We start from the raw sequence: 24,578 nt of genomic DNA, 5'->3' as shown, positions 1-24,578 counted from the left end.
TAGCAGAAATACAAGTAAGACAAGCAGAATCTGTAAAGCACATGGAACACCTTTAACAGTGTGCACAAAAAGATGGAGACAGAACAACTTCCTGCTTCTTGTACAGAGTGCACAGGAAGTAGCCCCCCCCTTTTTTTTTTTCTTTAAACTTTAATCAGCATAACACTGACACAAACACAGTTTCTATACAACACTAGTACACAACTGAGAACACTTGTTGTAATAACAGATTGGATTCAAAATGCAGGTCTAACACCCGTATTGCCACTAAGGCTTCTAGTGGGTAATTTTCAGAGACAGGAAGGTCCACGGATACTTCTTACCCTTACACTTGCCACAGATTTTCAAACTGAAAGTATATGCTTGCTTTCACTTTGTCAATTCTCAGAAAGTACACACACCCAGTTACACCTGCCCATAATTACTAAATTAATATGTTCTAGTCACACTGATCACAATTTTTGTTTGTTATGGTCTGGATGATTGGCGCATGTGTACCACAAGGGAGTGTGTGTATCTCCTGAGATCTCCCTCTGCTCTCTCCTTAGCTTCTTTCAGGCTCTGGCTTGTGCCTCCTGGGAAACAATTTTTATAATCCACTCCCAGCTCATCCCCTTTAGGGGTATAACCCTTGGGCTAGGGTCCCTTCACATGACCCCCCAAAGACCACACCTCAAATAAAGGTTTAGTTGGTAAAGGCCTCTTCTGTAATTACACTCTGAAAGTCCAGAATTCCCTGTCTGGGGAGGGGGGTGGGCAGGGAGATTACTTTCTAGTCAACTCCAGTAATAAAGTCTCGTGTATACAGCACTAATAATCACTCTGGAAGGATTTGATGATTTCCTACTCAACTTTTACCGATTAAAGATGGAAAGTTGATAAATAATATTTAATTACACATTCTTGATTTTGCAATCCATTTCACAGCTTCAGATCTAATACATTTGACTTTCAGCTTCCATTTAAGTTATTGATGTCAAATGGTTCTCTTATATCATATCAATTCTAATTGCTCTGATGTTAATAGAGTCAATTGATTCATTTAGTCCTAATCCTGTCTGTCTAATGGGGTAGACAGACAGGATTAGGACTAAATGAATCAATGGAGCTTCCTCCCAGAATTTGGTGGATAGAATAATATCTCCCAATGTAAGTATTCTTAAGTAAAGTCCCATTTTTTCATACTTTAATCCAGTTGTTCAGCCATTCTTCTTACTTCCCTGTTCTGTGCCTGGATGGTACCTCCATATTCCTCTCTTCAACATCCTGATGACGCAGATGTGAATAACACTGGATGGTGCCACGGATCTTCTCCTTTCTCTCCCCAGGAATAGACCCATTCCTCCACAGGACTTCCAATAGTCCATCTGTGTTCTCTGGTTGAGAGATCCTGCTCCTCTAAATTGCATACACTGAGTCCCTGGGCCTTAGAATACTCAGGCATGTTAGAAAAATAAGTCTTTAAAAAAGGGAAATGAAAAAAGAGAGAAAGGAAGAGTGGAACAACTTCTTTTCCTTACCCAAAGCCTCTTCCTTAGAGGGCCAAGGGTCCTTCCTTAAATAAAGCAAACAAAAATATGAGATGGCATAGTAACATGCTGCCCCACAAGGGATAACTAAAAAGTCCACACCCTAAGATGGTGGCTGAAGTGTATATACTCTGAGAGCTCACCATCTCAGGCTCCCATGTGGGGGGAGTTACAACTTACAATAAGCAACTTCTAAACAGAATAATCCTCTTCAGTAGAGATCCTTTACAGCAAATAGGAATCTACTGCTTCTCACTCAAACCTACACTCCCCTGGGACATTCCCTTACTGGAAGGTTCCCCATGTTAGCACACACCTTAACCTCTATTAAGGCCTAAGATGCCTTACACAAGGTTTCATAAACAAATACCTTTGAGGCCGTTGCAATATAAAGCGCGGAAAGCGGTCGCTGAAAAGTCAGCGCCCGCTTTCCTAACGCGCGCAAGGCGCCCACAAGGCGCCATGCAATACTCAAATTAGGGGGTCACGCTAGCAAGGAGGCTGGTTATGAAGACCGACACCAGTAAACTCGGCGTCGGTCTTCATAGCTCGGCGGTCTGCCAAGTTTTTGTTTTTTTTTAATTTAAAAAAAAAGAAGTACAGAAAAGCAGTTTTTTCTGTACTTCTTTTACCTGCGCTCGGCTATTAACACCTGCTCCAGGCTGAGATGCACATTTATTTTTTTGCATGCGGAGTGAATGAGCAATAGGCTCGTTCACATGCATTTGCATGTGATGAGCGCTATTACATTCACTCCATGTCCGACGCGGGTTAAATAGATGCATTGCATTAGGGGGCGGATTAGCGCCTATTTAACCGGCGTCGGAGTGCAGGTTATACAGTGCACTTGGCTGAGCGCACTGTGTTGCATCGGCCCCTTTGTGATTGGAGCATTAGAACCCATAGTGAGTAAAAAGAACTTACAGCACTCGGACTATATACGCCCATATTGTTTTAAAATTAAAAGCATACAACTCAATCCCCACTCCACCTCTTTCTTGTGAGAACAAAAATTAGCATGACATTTTTTCCTACATACTTTTTGCACACAAAGATGGACAATTATCTAATGAGCTATTTATACTCATAAACTGTGTTTTATGCATTGAAATGGCTTTGAAAATTCAGCCCTTAGTGTCTTGCGTTTGCAGCCTGCTTTCATGCTTGCACCTTACTGTGCAAACAGCCTGCCAAACAGATCCAGCTGCATTCTTGCTAGTGCTAAGCATGAACTGCACAAACATTCACATCTATCCTGCCTTGATATTTGGGAAATTTATATAATATCTTATTCAATTTTCAGTCAATTCAGAGACCTGCTACTGTCAGTCCAAACCTGGAATCCCAAATTTCTATGCCAAGAGCTGGGAAGCGGCAACCTTGACTGTCCCAGCTCTTCCACCATGTACGGCCTACTTCAGCCATGCAAGGCTGCCACAATTGTGTCTTGATAGGTGCTCAATAAAATGTCTATTCCCATCTCAGGGGCCTATTTACTAAAGGTTACCTCTCATTCTGTGTCTATGGGAAAAATACTTCCTAAATGATCCCCTCAGACAAGCGGACTCCATCCAGTCTGTAGAATCCTGGACAGCCTGTGGAAATCAAGTCATATCTCACAGCTAACCCCCTTAAGAGTGAAACAAATTTAGAGATCTCCCAGTTTTTTTTCTGGTTTCTATGTCCTTCAGCGCCCCGTCTGACCTCCACTCTTGCCGCTGGATGATATCTGACCATACGATTCTTGACCTGGGAAATAAAACTGAGATCTGAACTCTGTCCTGCTTGATTTTCAGGATCACCTTGACACCTTTCAGGCCTCCTGGGTTGTTGCCTCCTAGGTATATGAGAATAACCTGCGGGGCAGGCAGCATTCTAACTGTGCCAATCAGTGTCAGAAGTAGTTTGTCCCATTTCGTACTATACTCGCCCATCCACTAAATCCTAATGCCTGACACCGCAAAACCTAGATGCTTCCTCTGAGGCCATTTTACTGCTCTCTTCCTGACCCAGTTATGTAAGAGTGGCCACATATCCATATGTATCTGAGCTGGTTTAGGAAATAAATCAGATTTAAATGGGTAACTTCCTTTCCTATCCCTCCTTTTTTAAATAACCCCTTCGCCCTGAATCCTTATCCACATTTTATTTTTATTTATTTATTTAATACTTTTTTATACCGAAATTCATGATACAATCATATCATATATCGGTTTACATGAAACAGGAGTATAATAACAATAACCAACAGCGAAAAGCAAAGGAAGCAAAAGTTACATTGAACAGGGGAAATGGAACCAAGTAGAGGAAGAATAAGAAGCCAGAAGTGGAGAGATAACTAGATAACTATAACAATAACGAAATGATTACACCTTGTGAGATCTCGTGAGCTGAATAGATGAACTTAGGATGTGATCTGTGGCATAGGTTAATGTAAGCCTAGGTTGGGTGAAAGGCTTGTTGAAACAGCCAGGTTTTGAGTTTTTTCTTAAAAATCAGCAGACAAGATTCCTGTCTGAGATCAGGTGGGCTGGCATCCCAAATGGCTGGTCCTGCTTTTGAAAAGGCCCTTTCTCTGGTGGATGTCAGGTGGGTGGATTTTGTGGCAGGGGCGAGTAGGGATCCTTTGTAGGCTTCTCTGATAGGTCTTGAGGAAGTGTGACATCTAAGAGGGTATTGTAAGTCGATGGAGATCTGCTGGTGGATAGCTTTATGAATGATGGTAAGGGATTTGTGAAGGATTCTGAAACTTATTGGAAGCCAATGTAGATCTTTGAGGATGGGTGTGATATGCTCTCTTCTGTTGGTGTTAGTCAAGATTCTTGCAGCTGCATTTTGGAGCATCTGAAGGGGTTTAGTAGAGGAGGCAGGGAGACCCAGCAGAATGGAATTGCAGTAGTCTACCTTGGAAAACAGAATGGCCTGGAGAACTGATCTGAAGTCTTGGAAGTGTAAGAGGGGTTTGAGTCTTTTTAGAACCTGTAGTTTATAAAAGCAGTCCTTGGTGGTGTGATTAATGAACTTCTTTAAATTCAGATGGCTGTCGATTATTACTCCCAGGTCTCTTGCTTGAGTGATTAGAGTGTTGGGTTGGGTCCACTGAAGGGTATCCTTGCTTTCGAGTGCTATGAGGAGGAGTTCTGTCTTAGCAGAATTGAGAATCAGATTGAGACTGGTGAGGAGGAGGTTGATAGATTGGAGGCAATTGTCCCAGAACTTGAGAGTTTTAGTGAGGGATTCAGTTATAGGGATTAGAATTTGCACATCGTCGGCATATAGATAGTGTTTCAGCTTTAGTTTTGTTCGCAGTTGGCAGAGGGGGAGAAGGTATATGTTAAAGAGAGTGGGAGACAGCGACGATCCCTGAGGAACTCCAAAAGAAGAACTGATGCGAGGGGACTCTTTATTATTTTGTGGCCTTATATAACTCCTGCCTTACTTCTAGCTCCCTGTCTTTTTTTGCTTATCTCCAGAGGTCCTTCCTGGACCGCAAATTTTGTTGCTCCTATGCAAAATGAATCAAAAGCTGAAAATTCAAAACCAGGAAGCGCTAAAATAAGCATCTCCTTAATACAGATGCAAACTGAAACCTAGAAAGGGCAGACCTATACTTGTGAGTCAAAAATACGCCATCCCTTCCCCTCCTAAACTGGAAAAAGGACCTTATGTTTGTCACAGGGTAAGTGACTAAGTCAGCTACTTCCCACAACCTGATCCAAGCTCTCTTTCCTTCCTGATTTGTCTTTGACCTCCTGATCGTGAGACTGCCTTCCCACAGCACCACATTGCCCTATTGCAATTGCCTCCTCTCCCCCAAATACTTGCCTGCTTCACCAGAAGCACGGGCTCACTAACCTGTTAGGCTGCAAACAAAGCAATTGGAAAAAGTTTCCCTAAACTGCACTGTTTTGTATGTGGAGAAACATACGGCTGCCTCAGCATGCCAAATCTTCTCCAGTATTGGAAAGCTAAATTGACCTATGCTTGTCTAGGTATTTCATTAGTTATCCCTCCCAAATCCAGACGGAGCTATTTCTTTACTGTGAAGGGTGCGTTTGGGTCACCATGACCCCATAATTTGGAGAAAAAGGCGATACTAGCCCATGCTGATTTTACTGTGCTGGCCAATGTCCTTGCTTTGCAGGCCTGCATTATAAAATCTAACAAGAAGCTCAGCCCATATCAGCTCCACCTTGTGTGGACCTGCCTCGTTTGAATATGCCAAGAACAGCAAGCATCCTCTTTGATAGGCCTTCTGTGCACTTATCACCAGCACTTTCCTCACTAGGGCTTTGTCATCTTGTCCCCAAGAGCACACAAGCTGAGTGGTATAACTGCTTCATGCTTGCTGCTGCTGGCACTAACATCCTGAAACTTGACCATTTAAAGAGGCATAAAGCATCAGCAACTTCATTATGCATACCCTAGACATGTGTAGCTGTCATGAAAAAATTCAATTGCAGAGCCTGCAGGACCATTATCCTCATTAATCTCACTAAGCTGCACACTTTGCCAGTTGCTTATTAATGGCCACTACCATTGACGTGTTATCTGAGCGAAACAGCACTCTTCAATTAGCTAAACTTGTCTCCGTGCATCACCAGTTCTACCAGGATGGGGAACAGCTTCAGGAAGGCAACGCTCTTTGTGATACCTGTGCTATACCAGTCCTCAGGCCGGGTTCCTGTACACCATCGACCTTGAGAGAAAACAACGGCACCTCGCTCCCCTGAAGCATCAGAAAACACTTCAAAGTCCTTGTCCAACACCACCTTCAAAAGGCTATAAACTGGATGGGGTCGGTCCAGAGGGTGGCTGCTGTTAGTGAGCTTATGGGTGACAGAAAGATGTAAACATGTTCACCCAGGAGGATAGGGGAGATAGGACAGGGACATTTAAATACCTCCAAGGTATCGGTGCACAGAAGGCGGGCTTCTTTCAAAGGAAAGGAGGCTCTGGAACAAGAGGTCATCGGTGGCGGCATTTTTGCGCATACTGGGGTAGATTTTTAAAAACGGCGCGTTCGCGTACTTTTGTTCGCGCTCCAGGCGCAAACAAAAGTACGCTGGATTTTAGTAGATACGCGCGTAGCCACGCGTATCTGCTAAAATCCTGGATCGGCGTGCGCAAGGCTGCCGATTTTGGGCAGCCGGCGCGCGCCGAGCCGCGCAGCCTGCCTCCGTTCCCTCCGAGGCCGCTCCGAAATCGGAGCGGCCTCGGAGGGAACTCTCTTTTGCCCTCCCCTCACCTTCCCCTCCCTTCCTCTACCTAACCCCCCCCCCACCTTTGTCCACGGATTTACGCCTCCTGGAGGGAGACGTAAATCCACGCATGCCAGCGGGCCGCTGGCGCGCCGAGACGCAACCCGGGGGCGGTTCCGGAGGGTGCGGCCATGCCCCCGGACCGCCCCGGGCCGAAACCACACCCCCGGGCCCGCCCCCGAAACGCCGTGTCCCGCCCCCAAAACGCAGCGTCGATCGGCCCCGCCCCCGACACGCCCCCGACAAAAAACCCCGGGACTTACGCGAGTCCCGGGGCTCTGCGCGTGCCAGCGGCCTATGGAAAATAGGCGCGCCGGCGCGCAAGGCCCTGCTCGCATAAATCCGGGCGGATTTACGCGAGCAGGGCTTTTAAAATCCGCCCCACTCTTTGCTTTTTAATAAGCATGCACGTAAGTTATGCCCTCAGAAGAGGTGCAACTTTGCGCGAATGAATGTGTGTGCCTGTTCAGCCAATTATTTAGAGCGTTTTCAAAGCAAACGTACCACTCTGTGGCTGTTGGGAAAGTATCCTCTTAATGTTAGTGCAGCAAATACTATCACGGGGTGCAAAATATCCCAAGGATTTGGGAAATGTCTTCATTATAGAACCCTGTCTTCATGTCTTTCCTTTCTTCCTGCCGTCCTTCCTTGTGCCCAGAGATGCATAAAACCACAGAGCAGCTTCTCTTTTTCTTCTCTACTGCCTCACAATCTTCTAGCAAATTAAAACAGGCAGTCAAGAAGAGGAAAAATGTGAGGAGGTTAAAGAGGTCAAATAGGGAGGATGGGAAAAATGAAGGCCAGAAAGTAATAGCTGCTTCCCCTAGCGCATGTACAGTAACTCATTTTAGGACGTGTGTGTGGTGCAGTGCAGATAACACAACTCGTCACAATGCCTGGAACAGAGCGCGCCCTATCCTGCTACCGGGACTTTCAAGATCTTGGTATGAAGTATCCGTTTCAGTAACTTGCTACTGTGACCAGAGATACACGGCCCTTATTTCTGTTTCCCGCTTAGACAGGAGGGTAAGGGCAAGCCCTGCGGCTCGGGCTACGGCTCGGCCGGGAGGGTGGGGGTGGGGGGAATCTGGGTTCAACGTCCCCCTCTGACAGAGCTGACTGGATCTGAGAGCAGCATGGAGGCAGTGTGCACAGACCCAGGGAGGAAAAGCGACCCTTGCTACAGTGGCAGCTTCTACTGGGCTAACCAGTAACATTCAGGGTACGACACAGAGGATGCACCTGGAGTAGCCCTGTACAAGTAACTAATAGGGTTAAGAATACTAAAGCCATAAAACAGACAAAGTAGGAGCAGCCTGATCAAGAAACTTACTGCTGAAAGCCAGACATCCAGTAAACATAAACAGTTTTTCTCGCTAATGAGATGATCCCCTGGTGATGGTGACATTTCTATGAATGATGGAAAGTCCTTTAATCCCTGATGAAAAGACCCCAATGATGTCCTGTGGACTCATTAGCTTTAGATTATATGTTCTGGCTTTAGATTATGTGTTCTAGATTTAGATTCCAGCATTATCCTTAATAATTAGCTATAGATTATGAGTTAGCTAATTAGCATGATCAGTATCTGGAATAATTAATAATAGTTTATCAGAAAACTTTGGTAGGTTAGTGTAAAAAAGGTCACCTGAAGGAAGAAGGAACAGAGCTGTGAAAAAACAGGGAAGAAGCTTAGTAAATGGGAATGGAGAAAGATGATGAACCCGGAAACTAAGCAATGAAGAAACCCAAAGGAAAGCAAGAGAGCTTGGTAGCGGAAAGAACTGAGAAAGCAGGTGAGGAACCCTGTAGCCATAGAAACTTGTATTAGGAACTAGGAAACAGATGAAGATCTTGTAATAATCTGTCTGTAACCTGCCACAATGATGCTCAGTCTATCCAAATCAGTGCATTGTAAAAATAAAGCTATAGAGGCCGATATGCAAAGAAAGTTGAGCACCTGAGTTACCTAACATTAGTAAAAATTTCAGCCAAACTTAGGCCTGGATTTATCAAAATGCGGTAAGTACCACATGCGATTGTAAAAGGGGTGTGGTTTATGCAAAAATTCAGTTTATTGCAATTTGTGCTAATTACCTATGCAAATAAGTTAACATTATCTGAATAGGTGCCAGACCTGTTGTATTTCCTGCATATGACCACTGGGAGGGAGGGAGAGAGAGAGAGAGAGAGAGAGAGAGAGAGAGAGAGAGAGAGAGAGAGAGAGAGAGAGAGAGAGACTGGCCATAATGTCATCCCCATAGGTAGGTATTTGTATCCTTATGGTAGGCCCACCTAGTAACTCGAGGTGGGGTTTAGGTAAGAGTGTAGGGGTTTAGGGGCCACTTTGACATTCTACGTGACACCTACGAACAGAACAGCGGTCTCTTGTGAAGATTTGATGGGCCATCAAATCTTCATGAGACCAGTGTTCTGTTCGTAGGTGTCACGTAGAATGTCAAAGTGGCCCCTAAACCCCTACACTCATACCTAAACCCCACCTCACTAGGTGGGCCTACCATAGGGATACAAATACCTACCTATGGGGATGACATTATGGCCAGGCTCTCTCTCTCTCTCTCTCTCCCCCCCCCCCCCTCAAATAGGACTCATCGCAAAAGGCAACAAAACTTTGCCGCACAGTCACAGCAGCTATCGCACAGCGTTAAAATCAGCGTTATAGCTGCACAATAGCTCTTTGCAGACAGGGTAATCCAGCCCACTCTCCGCTCCTATTTTCTGAATTTGCATCGCACCATACAATATGGTGCTATCGCATGCGTTAAACACGTTTTCGCATGCGATAAGCTCTTAATGCATGCGAAAACGCCTTATCGCATTTTGATAAATGACCCCCTCAGTGTCCTAAATTGCCAAAAGCTACACCTAACTTTCAGCCTATTTATTCACTTATATTTAGGCACCTAAATTAGGCACCAAGTGCTGTAAGTCAGTGCTGAGTGGCCAACTTCCTTCCCCTGACCTGACCCTCACCCCTAGCCCCTCCTATATTTTAGGAGCCTAAATTTAGGTATTTGACAGGGGAACATGTCCATTTATGAAGATCTAGGCACCTAATTACTTAAGGGGGGGTCTTATACTAAACTGTGTTAGAGCATTTACCATGCAGTAAATGTCTTAATGCAGCAATAATGCACACTATTTGAAGAACTGCACATTATCTCCTACTCTATAAACTTGGTGCAATGTGGGTATTAAAAAAAAAGCTGATTTCTATGCAAATTAGCTCATTACTAGTAAAACAAAATATCTAGCAAGATAATGTGGCTTGCATCAAAATTCGCAAGCTGCAGTAGCTTATGGAAAGTTAGCTCAAGAAGTGTTGCTAACTTTCCCCCTAGGAGCATCAGGATGCTAATGCACATCCCGATATGCCTGGGGTTTCCCTAAATGACATTAGTAGTATTGTATAGTGCCCCCCAATCAAGGTAAAATACCTGGGGGTTTATTGAGACACCCTGCCACACTTTGAGGTGGACAAAGTAATAAAAAAAAAAAAAAAAGAAGATTAAAATATACATGCCTGGCCCCACTCGTTTGTGGTCCAAAACCTTACTCTGCCCCACCCTTCTAGACCCAGTCCCCTTGAAAGCTCTGGTGGTCCAAGGCTCCAGGTCTGTCTCTGCCATTTTCAAAATATCACCCATCAGCCGCATATATTTGTGATTATAAACAGACCCCTAAGTTAGTTGTGTAAATCTTTTAATATCTACCCCATAATATTCTGAAGAAGCAAAAGCCCTGAGAGTGCTTCTATCACTAAATTGGGTAAGGTCCATAAGGGATTTCTCGCCATACAGTGAACCGACTGCAGCCAGTAATTTATCAATTATGTAGAGGTGTCTGGCACTACATCTGTACTACATCCAGAGTACAGAGCTGTGCAGAGGTGTCCTGTAAAAAGAGAGAGCACATGATATACCCACACCGAGGGGCTCCTACAAAACCCCTCCAACCCTGGCGCCAGCAAGGATCATCTGTGCCACTCTGGAAGTCTTTCTGGGGAGGGGTGGACTTAGCCAAAAACCGCTGAGGGGTTGTGGAGTTAAAAAAGCAGAGGGAAAAAAAAAAAAAAAAGAACAATTGTGCTTTGCTTCCCTAACATGCAAAGAAGAGCAAAGCTACATGCTTAAAGGTGGCTCCAGAAGACTGTAGTTAAAATTATTGCCGGTGTTCCCTCACTCAAGTTCCTTCATTCAAAGGGTTTGACTGGAGCCTTCATTTCAAGTGGGAACAGATTCCCATAGAGCAGAAGATGTCGAGAACAGACCCAACTATGTCCATAAGGTAATGACCTCTTTTGTTTTTGTTGTTTGTCATTATATAAACTAAACTCAGCCTGTATAGAGTTTTGTAGTACAAGGCATTAAAAGTCCCAAAAGGATTAAGAAAGGAGGGGGCAATGAAGGGGAGAGACCCAGAGAATAAGAGACGGAGCATTAGGAGGTGACAGTGGAGAGTCGGGACTAAGAAAGGAGGAGGTGATAGGGTGGACGTTGCAATGAAGGGATGAAAGAGAGAGAGAGAGACATATGGAGAGTGAGAGACAGGGAGGTGAAAGTGGAGAAGGACAAGTAAGACAGAGACCGGAGGGAGGAGATGGAGAGGTCTAAGACATAGGCCAAGGATTAGCAGATGGTGATGGAGGCAAGCCAGGTAGAGAAAGAGAGAGAGAGAGAGAGGTGGTGTGACGCGAGGTGAGAGAGAGAAAGACGTCAAAGGTGGGTGAAAGGGAGGGAAGGAAAATAAGGAAAGATAAAATAGAAAGAAGAACCAGAAAAAGGAGTCAGAAGTAGACAGTTATGCTTGGAGAGACTGAGAACAGTACAGTGAGAACAGGTTGAAAAATAAATATCGGCAATTTAGATCTCAGAATACATGTTTCTTGAGAGTGTTGAATTAGCATATACTGCATGTCCAATTGATTTTCTTATTTAATTATGTGTGTAATAAATGGTACTGCTCTGCCTGCTACCTGTACATGCCTTTCCTTCATCTTGCCCCAGATAAGGTTGTTTCCCTGAAGTTAGAGAATGAGAACCTGGCCTTTCTCAGACACTTTTTTAGTCTGTGCTTATCTTGTTTGATCAAGAGAGTTCATCTGATTAGGTTTTGGACTATGAATCATGATCCATGATCTAGAAGATCATTACTGGATGGGTTGGTTTTTTTTTTTTGGGGGGGGGGGGGGGGGGTTGCCACCATGATTTTCAATTAGCATCATGATCTAAGATTTCACAAAAATGAATTTATATCCATTAATTCCAGCCTTAGTGACTGTCATGCTGAATTCCATTTCTCCCCTTTTAAGTCTTTAGCTTCGGGGAGTTCCAGATACCAAACCTTGCTGCATAATTAGGGTTCACCTGCTAGTAACTAATTTTAAAATTAAATCCTTGTCCAAATCAGCAGATGTTACTCATATCTTATAGCCTTGTTTTACGGGAGATGTGATCCCTTCTGATTAATTTTCATTGTATCGGGCTAAGTACCAGCACTCATAATCAAGTTACTTTCAATTCACTATCATTTTAATCTTAATCATTTCATAATCTACTGTACATCTCTCATCACCCATTCTACCTTAGAACTGCCAGATTTAAAGTTTGTCTGAAGGAGGTCACTTCTGTGTATGGAGAAAATGATTCATGTGTCTGATTCAATCCTAGTTGAATTAAAAAAAAAACAAAAAAACCCCCAACTTTGAAGCTAAAATCCTAATTGTAGATCATGATGCTAATCCAAAATCTTCATCGTAAGTGCCAGATCTGTTCACAGCCTGCTGAGCTGTGGTTTAGTTCATCTCGTACTCCAGGTCCTTTTGGTTTTGGACCTGGTTCTTACTGTTGAGTTGTAGATAATCAGAGTATGGGGAGGAGAGGTTTTGCCTCTTTTGGTTTCAATCATGTCCTCTAGGGAGTGGACCGTTCTGACTTTGATGAAGGCCAGTTCCATCACAGAGTCACCTTTAGGAATTAGGAAGAATCCTAATGAATGTCCTGCCTGGAGGACTTGAATCCACTTATTTGTGAAGCTGAGAGACTCAGACTAAGGCACTCTTCATAGTACTGAGTAGGAGTTGAGCCCACATTCCTACTTGTTAAGTTTTACGTACGGGTTTTGTTTTGGTTTTTTGCTTCTTTAGAAAATATTTGCTTGTTCATTACTTAATTACAGAACGCCGGTCATCGCTGGAGGCATCTTTGTCATAGATAAGTCCTGGTTTAACCATTTGGGAAAATACGACACTCAGATGGATATCTGGGGTGGAGAGAACTTTGGTGAGTTGGATTTTGCCCCTCTTAAATCATACTGTACAATACATCATGGTAAATCAGATCACAATAATACAGATCTGTTTCATGTATTCATTTGTTTGTTTAGCCTAAAATTAGAAAAATGTGTTTGGAAGGTACTAAGATCAAAAACAGGGAGCCTGATTCAAATAATTATTCCTACCTAGATTTGCATCAGTTTCCCTCTTTGGACTGGATGTGAATTAGGGATGCATTGAAGTACACAGTGCGTTTTATATTATAATTCATGAAGTTTAGCTGAAGTGATCCTGTGTTTGGGTAGATATAGTAGTAACCCAGAGGTCCATATTCAGCCAGTGGCCAGCTAGGAAAGTTAGCTGGATATACTGAATATACCTAGCTATCTTAAAGGTTTATCCAGCATTTATCCGGCTAACTTAGCTAGATAACTGACTCTGCCCCACCTCGCCCCCACCCTTTCCCTGAGCTAGCCAGATAAAATGTATCTCGGGGCTGGTCAGCGCAGTGGAATTCCATACAGGGTAGGGCTTCCTTGTATGACATCGCTAATATCTAGATTAAAAGAGGAAGAAACAGTGAAAAGGAACCCGCGACTGGACGTGCGCCCATAACCCCCAATGCAAAACGGGGGTTAGAGCATCTAATCGCGCGTGTAGGTAATAACGCCCATCACATGGAAATGCATGTTGTTGAGGCTATTATCTATTCCCTCGGATGGGAAAAAAAAAATGTGCACCCAAGGCACACATTTTTACTCTCCAAAATTAACGTCTGCCCAGAGAAAGGCGCTCAAGCAGTATTTTCTGATCAAGCAGTATTTTCTGTACAGCACTGTTCTGTGCCCTTTGACCAGCTATGTTTCAGCTTAGCTGGACAACTTCCACTGCACTCCGAATTACATGTTATCTGGCTAACTCAGAGAAAAGATGGGGGCGAGGTGAGGCAGAGCCAGTTATCTAGCTAAGGCCTGGATTCACTAATACCGCCGGGCTCTCCGAGTCCTGCGGTACAGGGGGGGCGCGGGCCTGCGAAGGCCGGCAGCGATCACACCTCCGCGGTGCGATTGCTGCCGGCTTTCACACCCAATAGTGCCATCGTGAAAGGTGGAAAATGGCGCCGACCAGGCCAAGAGCATGGGTGTGCCCTGGCCCCAAGATGGGACCCTTTACTAATTTTCAAGGTTAGGTGGGGGGAGGTTCGGGAGGGGCTACCGGGTGGCCGCCTCGATATTCATTTTGCCATTTGGGATGGAAGAGGGAAAGCAGTGGGGGGGCCGGGGGAGCTCCGATTTATAGGGGGAAGGGTGGGGGGGCCGGAACCCTACTATTGGAATTGTGACCTTTGGGGTGAAGTGGAGCTGGGCCCGGCGCCAGGCTGCAACATTGGTCTACTTTTTGACTTTGGGGAAACCAGGGCTGCCTTGAGTGGTGGCCTTGGCTTGAAACGGGGGTCCACCCTGACCCTCACTCAACCTTCCGTTTTTGCCACGCAACTTATTTTTTTGTTTCTAGTGGCACTGCCATCGCCTTAAAGGGCCACTAGGCACATTCTTTTACAGTGCAGTGTTTGGCTACAAGAAAAAAGAAAGTGCTATAGAGCCGCAAAGTTTTTTGGGGGAGGGGCCCCACTATTCAGTGATCCCCCCCCCCCCCCCCCGCCCCGTGATAGTGGGACCCTTCCTGCAATATAACCTCACGGCTTAGTGCATCCAGATGTAAGACAGTATTTATTCACAAAGCGTGTTTGACTTTTAATTTTCCATTTTTTCTGTTTTTTTTACTGGTTTTAAGTGCTAGTGCAGTGGTGCTGGAAACTTAACTTCCTCTCTGACCCTGGAGTTAAGTTTCCAGCACTGAGAAAATCCTGGCCTGGCCAACGTACCTCTCTGCCTTGGGGAGTAATGCTTAATGCCCTAATTTGCATGGAATTTCCATGCGAGGGCATTAAGTGGGTATTCCCATTTTAGAACCCTCATTTTGTGAGCATAAAAGTCCTTGCTGCATCTGCAGTAAAGTTTACACTCACAAAATGAGCTTTCAAATGCAGGCAAAGCTGTGCATTGGCCAGATCACACCTTTCTGCTCTGGCCTGCCTGTGCTTTCTTTAACACAGCCGACAAGCAGCAAAAGAGGCAATTCAAAACCAACTTTTGTATTGCCAGTTTTGAACTTGTGCCAGCAGCTGGCCTGGTCAGATAAGAACTGACCAGGCTGGCTGAACACCGGCCAGCTGACAACGCCATCAAGTTCAAATGTGCAAGATAAATAAGGGGAGAAAAGAGAAACTAGCAAAAGATCCCAAGTAACAAGAATTCTTCCTTAGCTGCAGAGAAGGAAAGAATCTCAGCTCTTGTTCAGTGGTGACACCTAGTGGTAAAGCTCAGGTTACACACATGCTAGCTTCCAGAACAGTCTTTAGGACTGCCACTGCCGTGGTAAGGATAAATAAAATGGGGATGCAGGGAAGAGGATTAAAAATGGGGAGGAAAACCCCTGGTACTTGTGAATGAAAGCTCATTCAAACACAGGCCCAATCAAGCCAATTTTGGTGGAGCTGGAAGTCCAAAAGTGGAGGAGGAAACTCCCTGGCCAAAAAAACAAAACCAATATTATTTCCTTTATTGCTAGAGCAGAAAGTATACATCCAAGCCCAGGGCCATCCCAAAGGCAGAGCTGAAATGAACTTAGTGCTCAAGTGTTATTTCCAGCCCTTGCATGAACTGTAAGGCACACATCATGCTAATAAGCAACGAAAAGGCCTGGAAGCTGTCAGTTTAGTTTAGTTTGTTTCATGATTTCCTGCAAAACCAATGCAAAGATCAATGTGGCTAACAATAACTAAAATAAACACATCGTACATAATACAAAAATAAAACAACACAAAATATATCTAATTTAGCATCCTAAAACCCACATACTCCCTCCTTCTGCCTATTCCCCCCCCCCCCCCCAAAATAAAATACATAAATAAGGGGTTAGCAACCATCTCAGAATAGAAACAGCACAACCGAAAAGTTAAAGGGGTCCAAATTCAAAATTCCTGATCCCACCCTATTAAATCAGTTTACATAACCAGCGTTATTGGTTGCTTTCTTGGAATGTGTGCAGGCAGCACATAACCTAGGAGGATTACTGTCTGTGATCAGGACTGAGGAGTCCAGCCCCTCTTTTCCATATGTAATTAAATATGTGTTTACTTAGTCTGCGCTAGAGCCTGCCTTCTCAAGCAAGCTGTCCAGTGAGTTGCATTTTGCAGCCTAAGTCTTCCTGTGCTAGGAGAAACACATCCTCTGGGGAAAAGCAATTTTATGGTCTGGACTAGTATAAAATAAACTAGCCAGCTGCTTTGTAAGCACTTCAAAATAAGTTTGTAACAAAGAACAGAGGTCCTGGTCAGAGAAGCGAAAATATTTTTATCCTGCTCTTCTCTAGAAGACCCGGAGCTGCTTACAATATAATAAAATCACATAGAAACGTTAACATGTAAACACAATTAAATACAATATTAAACACATTATAATACATCTCCACAATAGAAAATAAGACATTACCCCAGAAAATCACCCCCTTTCTCACAGATGGACCAGCGCAGACTAAACCCCTAAGTAGTAAGTAAAAAAAATTAAAACAAAATGGACAAATGGTTACTTAATATACTCTCTGAAAGACTATATCATCCAGTTACAATACCCAAACCATAAATCAATCCCTAATCCTTCAAATGTCTTCATATCTCTCTTATGGCCAGCTAAGGGGCATTCCCCTTTAGGGTGATCTATGAATAGCTACCCACACACAGAGCTGTGCCAGCATTTTATCCTGTGGACAGTGGTGTCACTGAGGGGGTTTGGCCAAAGTGTCCATACTGGCAGAAGGGCGAGAGATCCATGCTACAGGATGGCCTCAGGTGGACAAGGGCGAAACAACAAAATGGGATGCCACAAAGAAGTCTTTTCCAAATCTTTTATTGATGGAGACGTTAAAAACTGCCCGACTCTGGCCGAGTTTCGCCACGTGAAGTGGCTGCCTCAGGGGCTCTTTTAGCGTCAACCGTACTGAAAAAGGCTATCGATTCAATTCGTCAATGGTGCCACTTCACGTGGCGAAACTCGTCCAGAGTCGGGCAGTTTTTAACGTCTCCATCAATAAAAGATTTGAAAAAGACTTCTTTGTGCCATCCCATTTCGTTGTTTCGCTTCTGCACTACTGGATTGCCTACCTTGCTGTTTTTTGGCTCAGGTGGACAAGGGCCATCTTACTCACCTCTCGTGCTGGGCTAAGCTATCTCTGCCTGTGCAGACAACTGAATCGTAAACCTGTGTTACACAAGGTACAATATGCAAAGTTCCCCATGCTGCCGTTAAGTATTCCCAGCAATTATACTGTTTTCCTTCAGAAAGGTTCAATTTTTCCTCATTTGTTACAGCAGTTTTTACCTCATGCTGAGAATTGACCTGAAGATCTCCTGTTCATAAAAATGTGGACCCTAATCAGATTTAGAAGCCTCTTGCATAGCTCACCAGACAGTGCGGAAGAGGAGAACTCCTCGACAGTCTTCAAAGCTGGGGAAAGAAGCAGGAATTTCTCAAGCTTCACTTTTCATCTCCATCTTTAAAATATATGTCTATATCTTTGTATAGTGAGGAGTAGTTTTGCTCACCCATTGCAATGAGTCCCTTAGACCTGAAATGGCTTTTTAAGCAATCAGCTGGTAAATGGAAAAAAAGAGATTCATGGTTTGTTTCATCATTTTGGTGATATCTCACCCAGTGGAAGTTATTTCTGGAAAGCCCAATGAACATGGATTTATGTGAATCCATGCCAGTGGATTCTTTTAATGGTAGCCAATATATATTTGTCATTGTAGATGACTGCAACCAGAAATTGAATGTGTTTTTCCATAAGTATAAAGACAAAGTCCCAAAAATATTTCCTTGACTAAGTACGATACTCAAAATGTCAAACAGGCAAGAAGCTGAAATGAGTTCATACTAACAGTGGAAGTGAAGTATGACATGTGTTGGATCCTACGATTAGTCACCATTAAGACCTGGGTGAGCTTTTAGTTCAGCTAGAGAGAGTGCAGGTTAGTATGAGAGGGAGGTCACTATTCAAATGCAGCCCCTCCCTTTCAGGGATCTGAAATGGCCGTCCCCCTGAGAGAGCTCGGGAGACAGGCCCTTTAGGTTTGCTGAGAGGAGGCAGAGAGGAGTTTTGCTTGAGTTGTTTTTTCAGACCCAGTCAGAGGAGCCAGGCAAACCCTGCTTGGTGGTCCTGACCAGGGATGGGAGGGGTTTCTTTACGCAGTCACTCACTGGCTGCTTAGGATTTTCCCTCTGGGTCTATTTTTCTGATTTTAAGTGGTAGGAGCCTCACTGGATACCTGGGCCTTTCTTGAACTCAGGGAATGGGGAACCCCGTGCCTGGGACGCCCAGGGATAGGAAAGACCTGCCCCTGAAGTGGTGGTGACCCGTTGTGAGGAGGAACTCTGGTGTTAAATTCTATTGGGGAAAACAGACTTTAATTTCAAGATCCAGAAGGAAGATTTGGCTGCCCTTCCTCCCTGTTTGAAGCAAGGAGAGAGCTGCTTGCTTCAAGGGGATCCCCTCCCATCAGGGATCCAGAAAAAAGAAATAAATAGACTGTGTAAGAACCAAGGAGATCCAGAAGATCTGTTACGTGTGATGTAAGGGAAACCAGCAATCACTGGTGGACACCTATCCAGTTTTTCACCAGCTTGGGGAGAGAAAGAGAAGATTTATTCCTGTGCCATAGACTCAGATTGGAAAGGTTTTTTTTTGATCAGTTTAAAGAAACCCTGCCCATCTGGGAGCTCCAGTTTACTTAATCCAAGAGAATGGATGTTTTCCTGGCCCTAATATGTGAGTCCTGCACAAGCAGAGGGAAAGAGACTGTAAGAAAATAAAACAAGAGAATTCTGTGGTGCTGCAGTCTGAGTTATTGTGCCATTCATCACCATTGTTTGAACAGTAAAGACTTTATAAAATTTTGGACACTAACACAACGACTCCTTTCGCACTCACTGCACTCATTTTGAGGGCAAGTCCCTTCTCCTGAGGAAACACAAAGGGAAAGGGAATGTGTAAAAATGTCACCCCAGTCACATTGGGCCCTGGAAGTAAGAGAGATTGTGAAACAGCTAGCCAGTGAGTGGTTCCAGCCCCGAAGAGAAACAAAATCCATTATGGCCCCACCCGTGCAAGATAGGCACAGTGAGGTGGGGTTACCACAGTTAAGATTGAGAGTGCCGTGAAGGCATATGAAATATATCATAAGACAGAATTTCAGATTGTGCTAATTGAATGATATTAGAAGCAGCAAAAACAGTGCTGATAAGGTCAAGGTTTGAGCCAAACCAATAAGTGCTGCTGTTTATGTAAGAAACTGTTTTAATAACAAATTAATGAAAGAAAAATCACCAGAAGAAATATGGACAGGCAAAAGGCATTCCGTAGGATACTTCAAAGTGTTCGGATGTCTTGTATATCCCTGAATTCCCAAGCAATATCAAAAGAAGTCAGATGCTAAGAGGAAGCATAGTCTGCATTGGTCATTAAGACAACAGGAAAGGATATCGCTTGTGTAAATCCTGGGCTAAGGTCCTCACTGAGGAGTCCTCGGACCACCCTCAAATCCAAGGGCTTAAGATATTTAGAGTTTCCTGGACATTTGCTAATGCAAATTCTATCAGCTCATAAATACCCTAAACTATGCTAATCAAGTAATGCAGCTTTCTGAAAAATTCACAAGCCATGTTATTTGATCTGAAGTTTTATAAATCGGGAGGTCCATATTCAGAATTATTAAATGGATAACTCAGATGTTATTCAGCTAATTGAATGTTTGAACACCTAGCTGGCTATATTTTAGCTATCTATCTTATTATCCAGCTAAAATCTAGCCAGATAACTTAGAGGTGTTCTGGGGGAATTTTGGGGAGGAGTTATGTTAGCCAGAAACAGTAACTTAGCTGGCTAACTCGATATTCAGGATTGGCCGAATAAGTTAGCCAGATAAGTCTGGTCGGGCCAAAGAGCTATCCTAAATTAGCCAGATAAAGTTAGCTGGCTATATTCAATAGTATGGTTGCACTATTGAATATGCAGTACCTTCTAACTTTGCTATCCGGACAGTGACTGAATATGGAGTTCAATAATAATTGGCTATAAAAGACACAAGAAGATAAAATCCCAGAGGCCTTCTGCACAATTTAAAATAAACAGGCCAGTTTTATCTTCTCAGTAAAGCTACGATTAAAATTATTTGATATCCTCATTCAACCAGTTCTTCAATATGGATATGAGCATAAAGTGAGGAGTCTATGCATAAAAAGACAGAATTTCAATATAAATCCTGCACCTCCAGTTCTGTAATGCACTCCACATCCATAGAAATTTCCCCTACAATGAAGCTTAGATGTTACAACTCATCATACAGTTTTCAAATTCTGGTGTCACCTCAGTAACAGTCAGCAATACAAATGCCTTCTACTGTAAGACACTTTGTGAAGTAACACAAAATGCTGTGGAAAAGACATGTAGAAGAACCTGTGTAGCAACCCTGCCATACTATAACACCACTAAATCCAAGAATTCAAACAGCAACAACCCTACTTAGGAAAAGACAGCAATGTAATATTACACCAGGTCTGTACTACAATAGGTCCTTATAGAAACTACATACTAGCAGAATCCCTCACTTTGATCATACATGCAGATCACAGACTAACCCTCACCAAATACAAATAAAGTGACCATAAAGTATAAACAGAAATATGCAGACAAACTGAACTGGAAACTGCAACAAACCAGACTCTGAATGCAATGCAACAATGGAAAAACAGTACTATCACTATTCCTCATAAATCATCAAGCAAAATCAAGATATATAAAACATCAATAATAATAGTAAAACCATACTCATAAAAAGAATAAATATTTCAAAACAACAGCTGAACAGAATATCCAAAATTTCCCAAACATCAATAAAATATTTCAGAATAGCAGACATATCAAACACCACACAATAATTAAAACAAATAAGGATAAAAAATTTCCTCTCTCTATACTTGGGTACTCTTGATTTTTAGGTGCCCTGAGATTATTGTGGATTAATGGGAGAGGGTATGAGGTAGGACAGGACCACACACAAACTTTCTCCTCTCTTATACATTCTCTTCTTCACATACACACACACACACACACACACACATACCACCCTCTGTCTCTCTCCCACACCCATCCACCCCACCATCTACTCAATCTCTCTCCCAACACCACAGCCCACCTAAACTCTCTCCCACACTATTACCCACCACCTGTGTACCAATAGTCTACCAAATACAGAGTGCTGCAGGATGAGCTGCTTGTGAAAGACCTGTATATAATCCATGTCAGGTTTGGCTTAGGCAGCTTTATCATCAAGCAATCATAAAAAAACGAAAATGACAGACTTGGGTCATCGTGTTTTCAGAACTCCTGGATCTGCTGTCACAGCAGCAGAAACCAAGGAGATGGAAAAAGGAACAGTGGATTCTAGGAAATTGTTCTGGTCACTCCAAATTTATCCTGAGCTCAATATATTTATTACACAAGTATAAACACTTCTTCCCCATCCCTTTCCCCCACAACATCATAAGCAAGCACATTATTTATATCAGGTAATATTGCTGTTCTTAATTGAATATTTTAAGGTTTGCATTGAAAAAATATTTGGACAGCAATGAGTTTTATCATAATTACAAATGTAAAGAAACTCTCAAAATTTAAGGTATGCAGACTCTAGTTCTATCAGCATTAAAAAGGATCGGTATTATTGCATTCAGCTCTGGGCATATGGAAGGCAATGTTTCTGTAACACCCGGGTACAACGTTAATTGCCATGAGGAGATCTAGCAGCAAAGCGCGAATAGTCCCTAGTATAAAGCCATTTGCAAAGCCCTGTCTGGTGGTATCTCTTGCAGAACTCTCCTTCCGAGTCTGGATGTGTGGCGGCAGCTTGGAGATCGTACCCTGCAGTCGAGTGGGCCACGTGTTCAGGAAGAGACACCCATATGAGTTTCCAGAAGGGAATGCATTGACTTACATAAAGTACGTTCTCAGCCACCTGAGCCTTGTCCTATGGGAGAGGAAAGTGAGTGCGAAGAACCCCTTCATCCCAGTGCAATCTGCTACTTCTAGCCTTGATTGTGTGGGTGGGAAAATCAGGACTATTAGAATTCTGCTTTCTTAGCCTTGCACTGTGACTTATAAATACCAGACCTGCCCAGTTATCCTATTTTTAGAACTGTATTTATTGCAATAAAATCTTGTATTAAATTTGTGAATTTGCTATGACCTCAGATGCCAGCTTTCCTAGGTTTAGCACAATAATCCCACAAAAATGTACTATTGCACTGCCGTAAGAATATGCTGCTAAAGGACATTGCTCATAAAACCTTCATTGCACAGTATACTATGTAACTGCCCCCACCAGCAGGAATTTGCAATGATGTGGGGAAGGAGTTGGAAAGAAATGACTTTTCATGGGTAATTTATGACACATCTCAAAATTCTGATAGGCCATGACAGGTAATAGGCCCTGTCACCATGACAAATGTTCAGCTTTAACTGCAATTCAGAACCAGGCAGAGAGCCCTATCATGGATCTCTTGTGCTTGGTCCATTGCCTGTATCTGCTGTCCGTTAATTTTGTTTACTCTCTTTTCACACTGATTATATTGTAACTGAATTGGTTTTCGTTTTTTTTTTTTTACTATATATAGGAATACCAAGCGCACAGCTGAAGTGTGGATGGATGAGTATAAACAATTTTATTACGAGGCCCGGCCATCTGCCATTGGAAAGTCTTTTGGAAGGTAAGCAGCTGTGCAGATTATTTGCTTAGAATTTGCTTTTTAACCCCACTTGGTTTACAGCTAGGCATCCTCACACAATCCTGAGTCACCTGTAGGAGCGGTGAACATGGCCTAGTCCCACATCTTTTCCTATCATTCAGGTTGCATGGTGCAGCACTGGCCGGTCAGCTTTGGCTGCCAAAGTGATGTCAAGCATAGAAATACCACTTTTTAATGTACTATAACCGAAGACAAAGGGAAAGGGATGAAGAAATAACTGAAAATGTTCCAGCTGTAGGCATTACCTTGGGGATATATTACAGATGGAGGGGATAGTGCTACTGCAACAGTGGGAGTTATAGGAGACATGAAGTGCAGTACAGAGATGAGGAGGAGAGGAAGAAAGCGACAAAGACAGAGAAGGCGGCAACAGATGAGAGACACCAACACACAAGTCAGCATTTCAAAAATAATTATTTGCACAATGCAAATGATTTTCCAAGCACATGTTTCACAGAAAACAATTCCTTTTCTAATATTGTTGGATTTTTCTAAATGCGCAAGGCTCAGTGCTGTTCTGAATGGAAATTGAAGGCCATTCCACAAGTTCTTTGCCATTTCCATGATTGGGCAAAACTATTTCACTATATGTGTGTTCCATTTCATGCATGGTCTCAGATGGTTCCACAGTCTGCAAGACCAATGTCTGAGACAAGGCGGCAGCAGGTGAGAGCAAAGTCTTTCACAGAAGCCACTGAAAGAGGGTTACTCATGATGCAGCCTCTTCCCACCCAAGGTTGGGCAACCCTCTCTAGCCTTTCCCCCTCTGGTCAGTGACATTTCTGTGGTGATCGTTTCTGAGTGAGGTAGATAGAGTGAATGCTGTGGGGAAAGGGGCAGTAGCTTCGGAGGATGGGGGTGTATGGTGGTATTGTTAGTCACCTCAACATACTTTGCTGGTATCTGGTGATGGCCGCTGCTGTCATTGCTTTGGTTATAATCTACCAAAGACAAGAGCAGGCCTTCTGAAGCTTCAGCATGAACAGCTGTGAAAGTGCCGTTGCTGCCCCAGCACTGCAGAATGCTGGGGCAGCATTCTGCAGTGCTGCCCCAGCATTCTGTGCTGCCCCAGCATGATGGTTGGAGGATGCATTTAGGGGTCAATATTCAAAGCTGGCTGTTTAAGTAACTTAGCCGGATATAACTTATTCAGCAGCACAGCTAAGTTGTTGAATATACACATATATCTCGGCGCTTAGCTGTACAAGTTATAACCGGCTAAGTTTAGACCTACTGTATGGCTCATCTAACTTAGCCGCATAACTTATGCAGCTAAGACCAAATATGTGTAGTTAGCCACATAGCTTGTTCAGCTAACTCATTCCACCCCAATCTACCCACCTCATGTCCACAAGTTATGTGGCTAACATTTTACCCGTATAAGTGACTTATGTAGCTAAGCAGCGGCCACTGACTGTAGGCCCATATTCAGTGGCCGCTACTTAACCGCATAAGCTATACTTCAATTAATAGCGCTAAACGCACTTTGAATATTGACCTTACTGAATATCCAGAGTATTCTTTAAGTGCATAAGTAAATTTCTCCTCTTCTAACAAGCTGTTCAGTACAGTC

The 24,578-nt window shown here is 43.5% G+C and overlaps 1 protein-coding gene across 1 annotated transcript in view; it reads left to right on the top strand.

The window, feature by feature from the left end:
- The window catches only part of GALNT16 (polypeptide N-acetylgalactosaminyltransferase 16), a 403,191-nt gene that overhangs the window by 290,500 nt on the left and 88,113 nt on the right, over positions 1–24,578 (top strand). Inside the window, exons 8-11 of the mRNA XM_029598802.1 lie at positions 11,014–11,098; positions 12,989–13,092; positions 22,073–22,199; positions 22,874–22,966. Of these exons, the coding sequence (XP_029454662.1) occupies positions 11,014–11,098; positions 12,989–13,092; positions 22,073–22,199; positions 22,874–22,966 (409 nt within the window). The remainder of the gene's footprint in view (positions 1–11,013; positions 11,099–12,988; positions 13,093–22,072; positions 22,200–22,873; positions 22,967–24,578) is intronic.

The sequence above is a fragment of the Rhinatrema bivittatum genome, chromosome 4, assembly GCF_901001135.1.
Source record: "Rhinatrema bivittatum chromosome 4, aRhiBiv1.1, whole genome shotgun sequence".
NCBI lineage: Eukaryota > Metazoa > Chordata > Amphibia > Gymnophiona > Rhinatrematidae > Rhinatrema > Rhinatrema bivittatum.
This window is presented reverse-complemented; position numbering and strand designations above follow the sequence as displayed.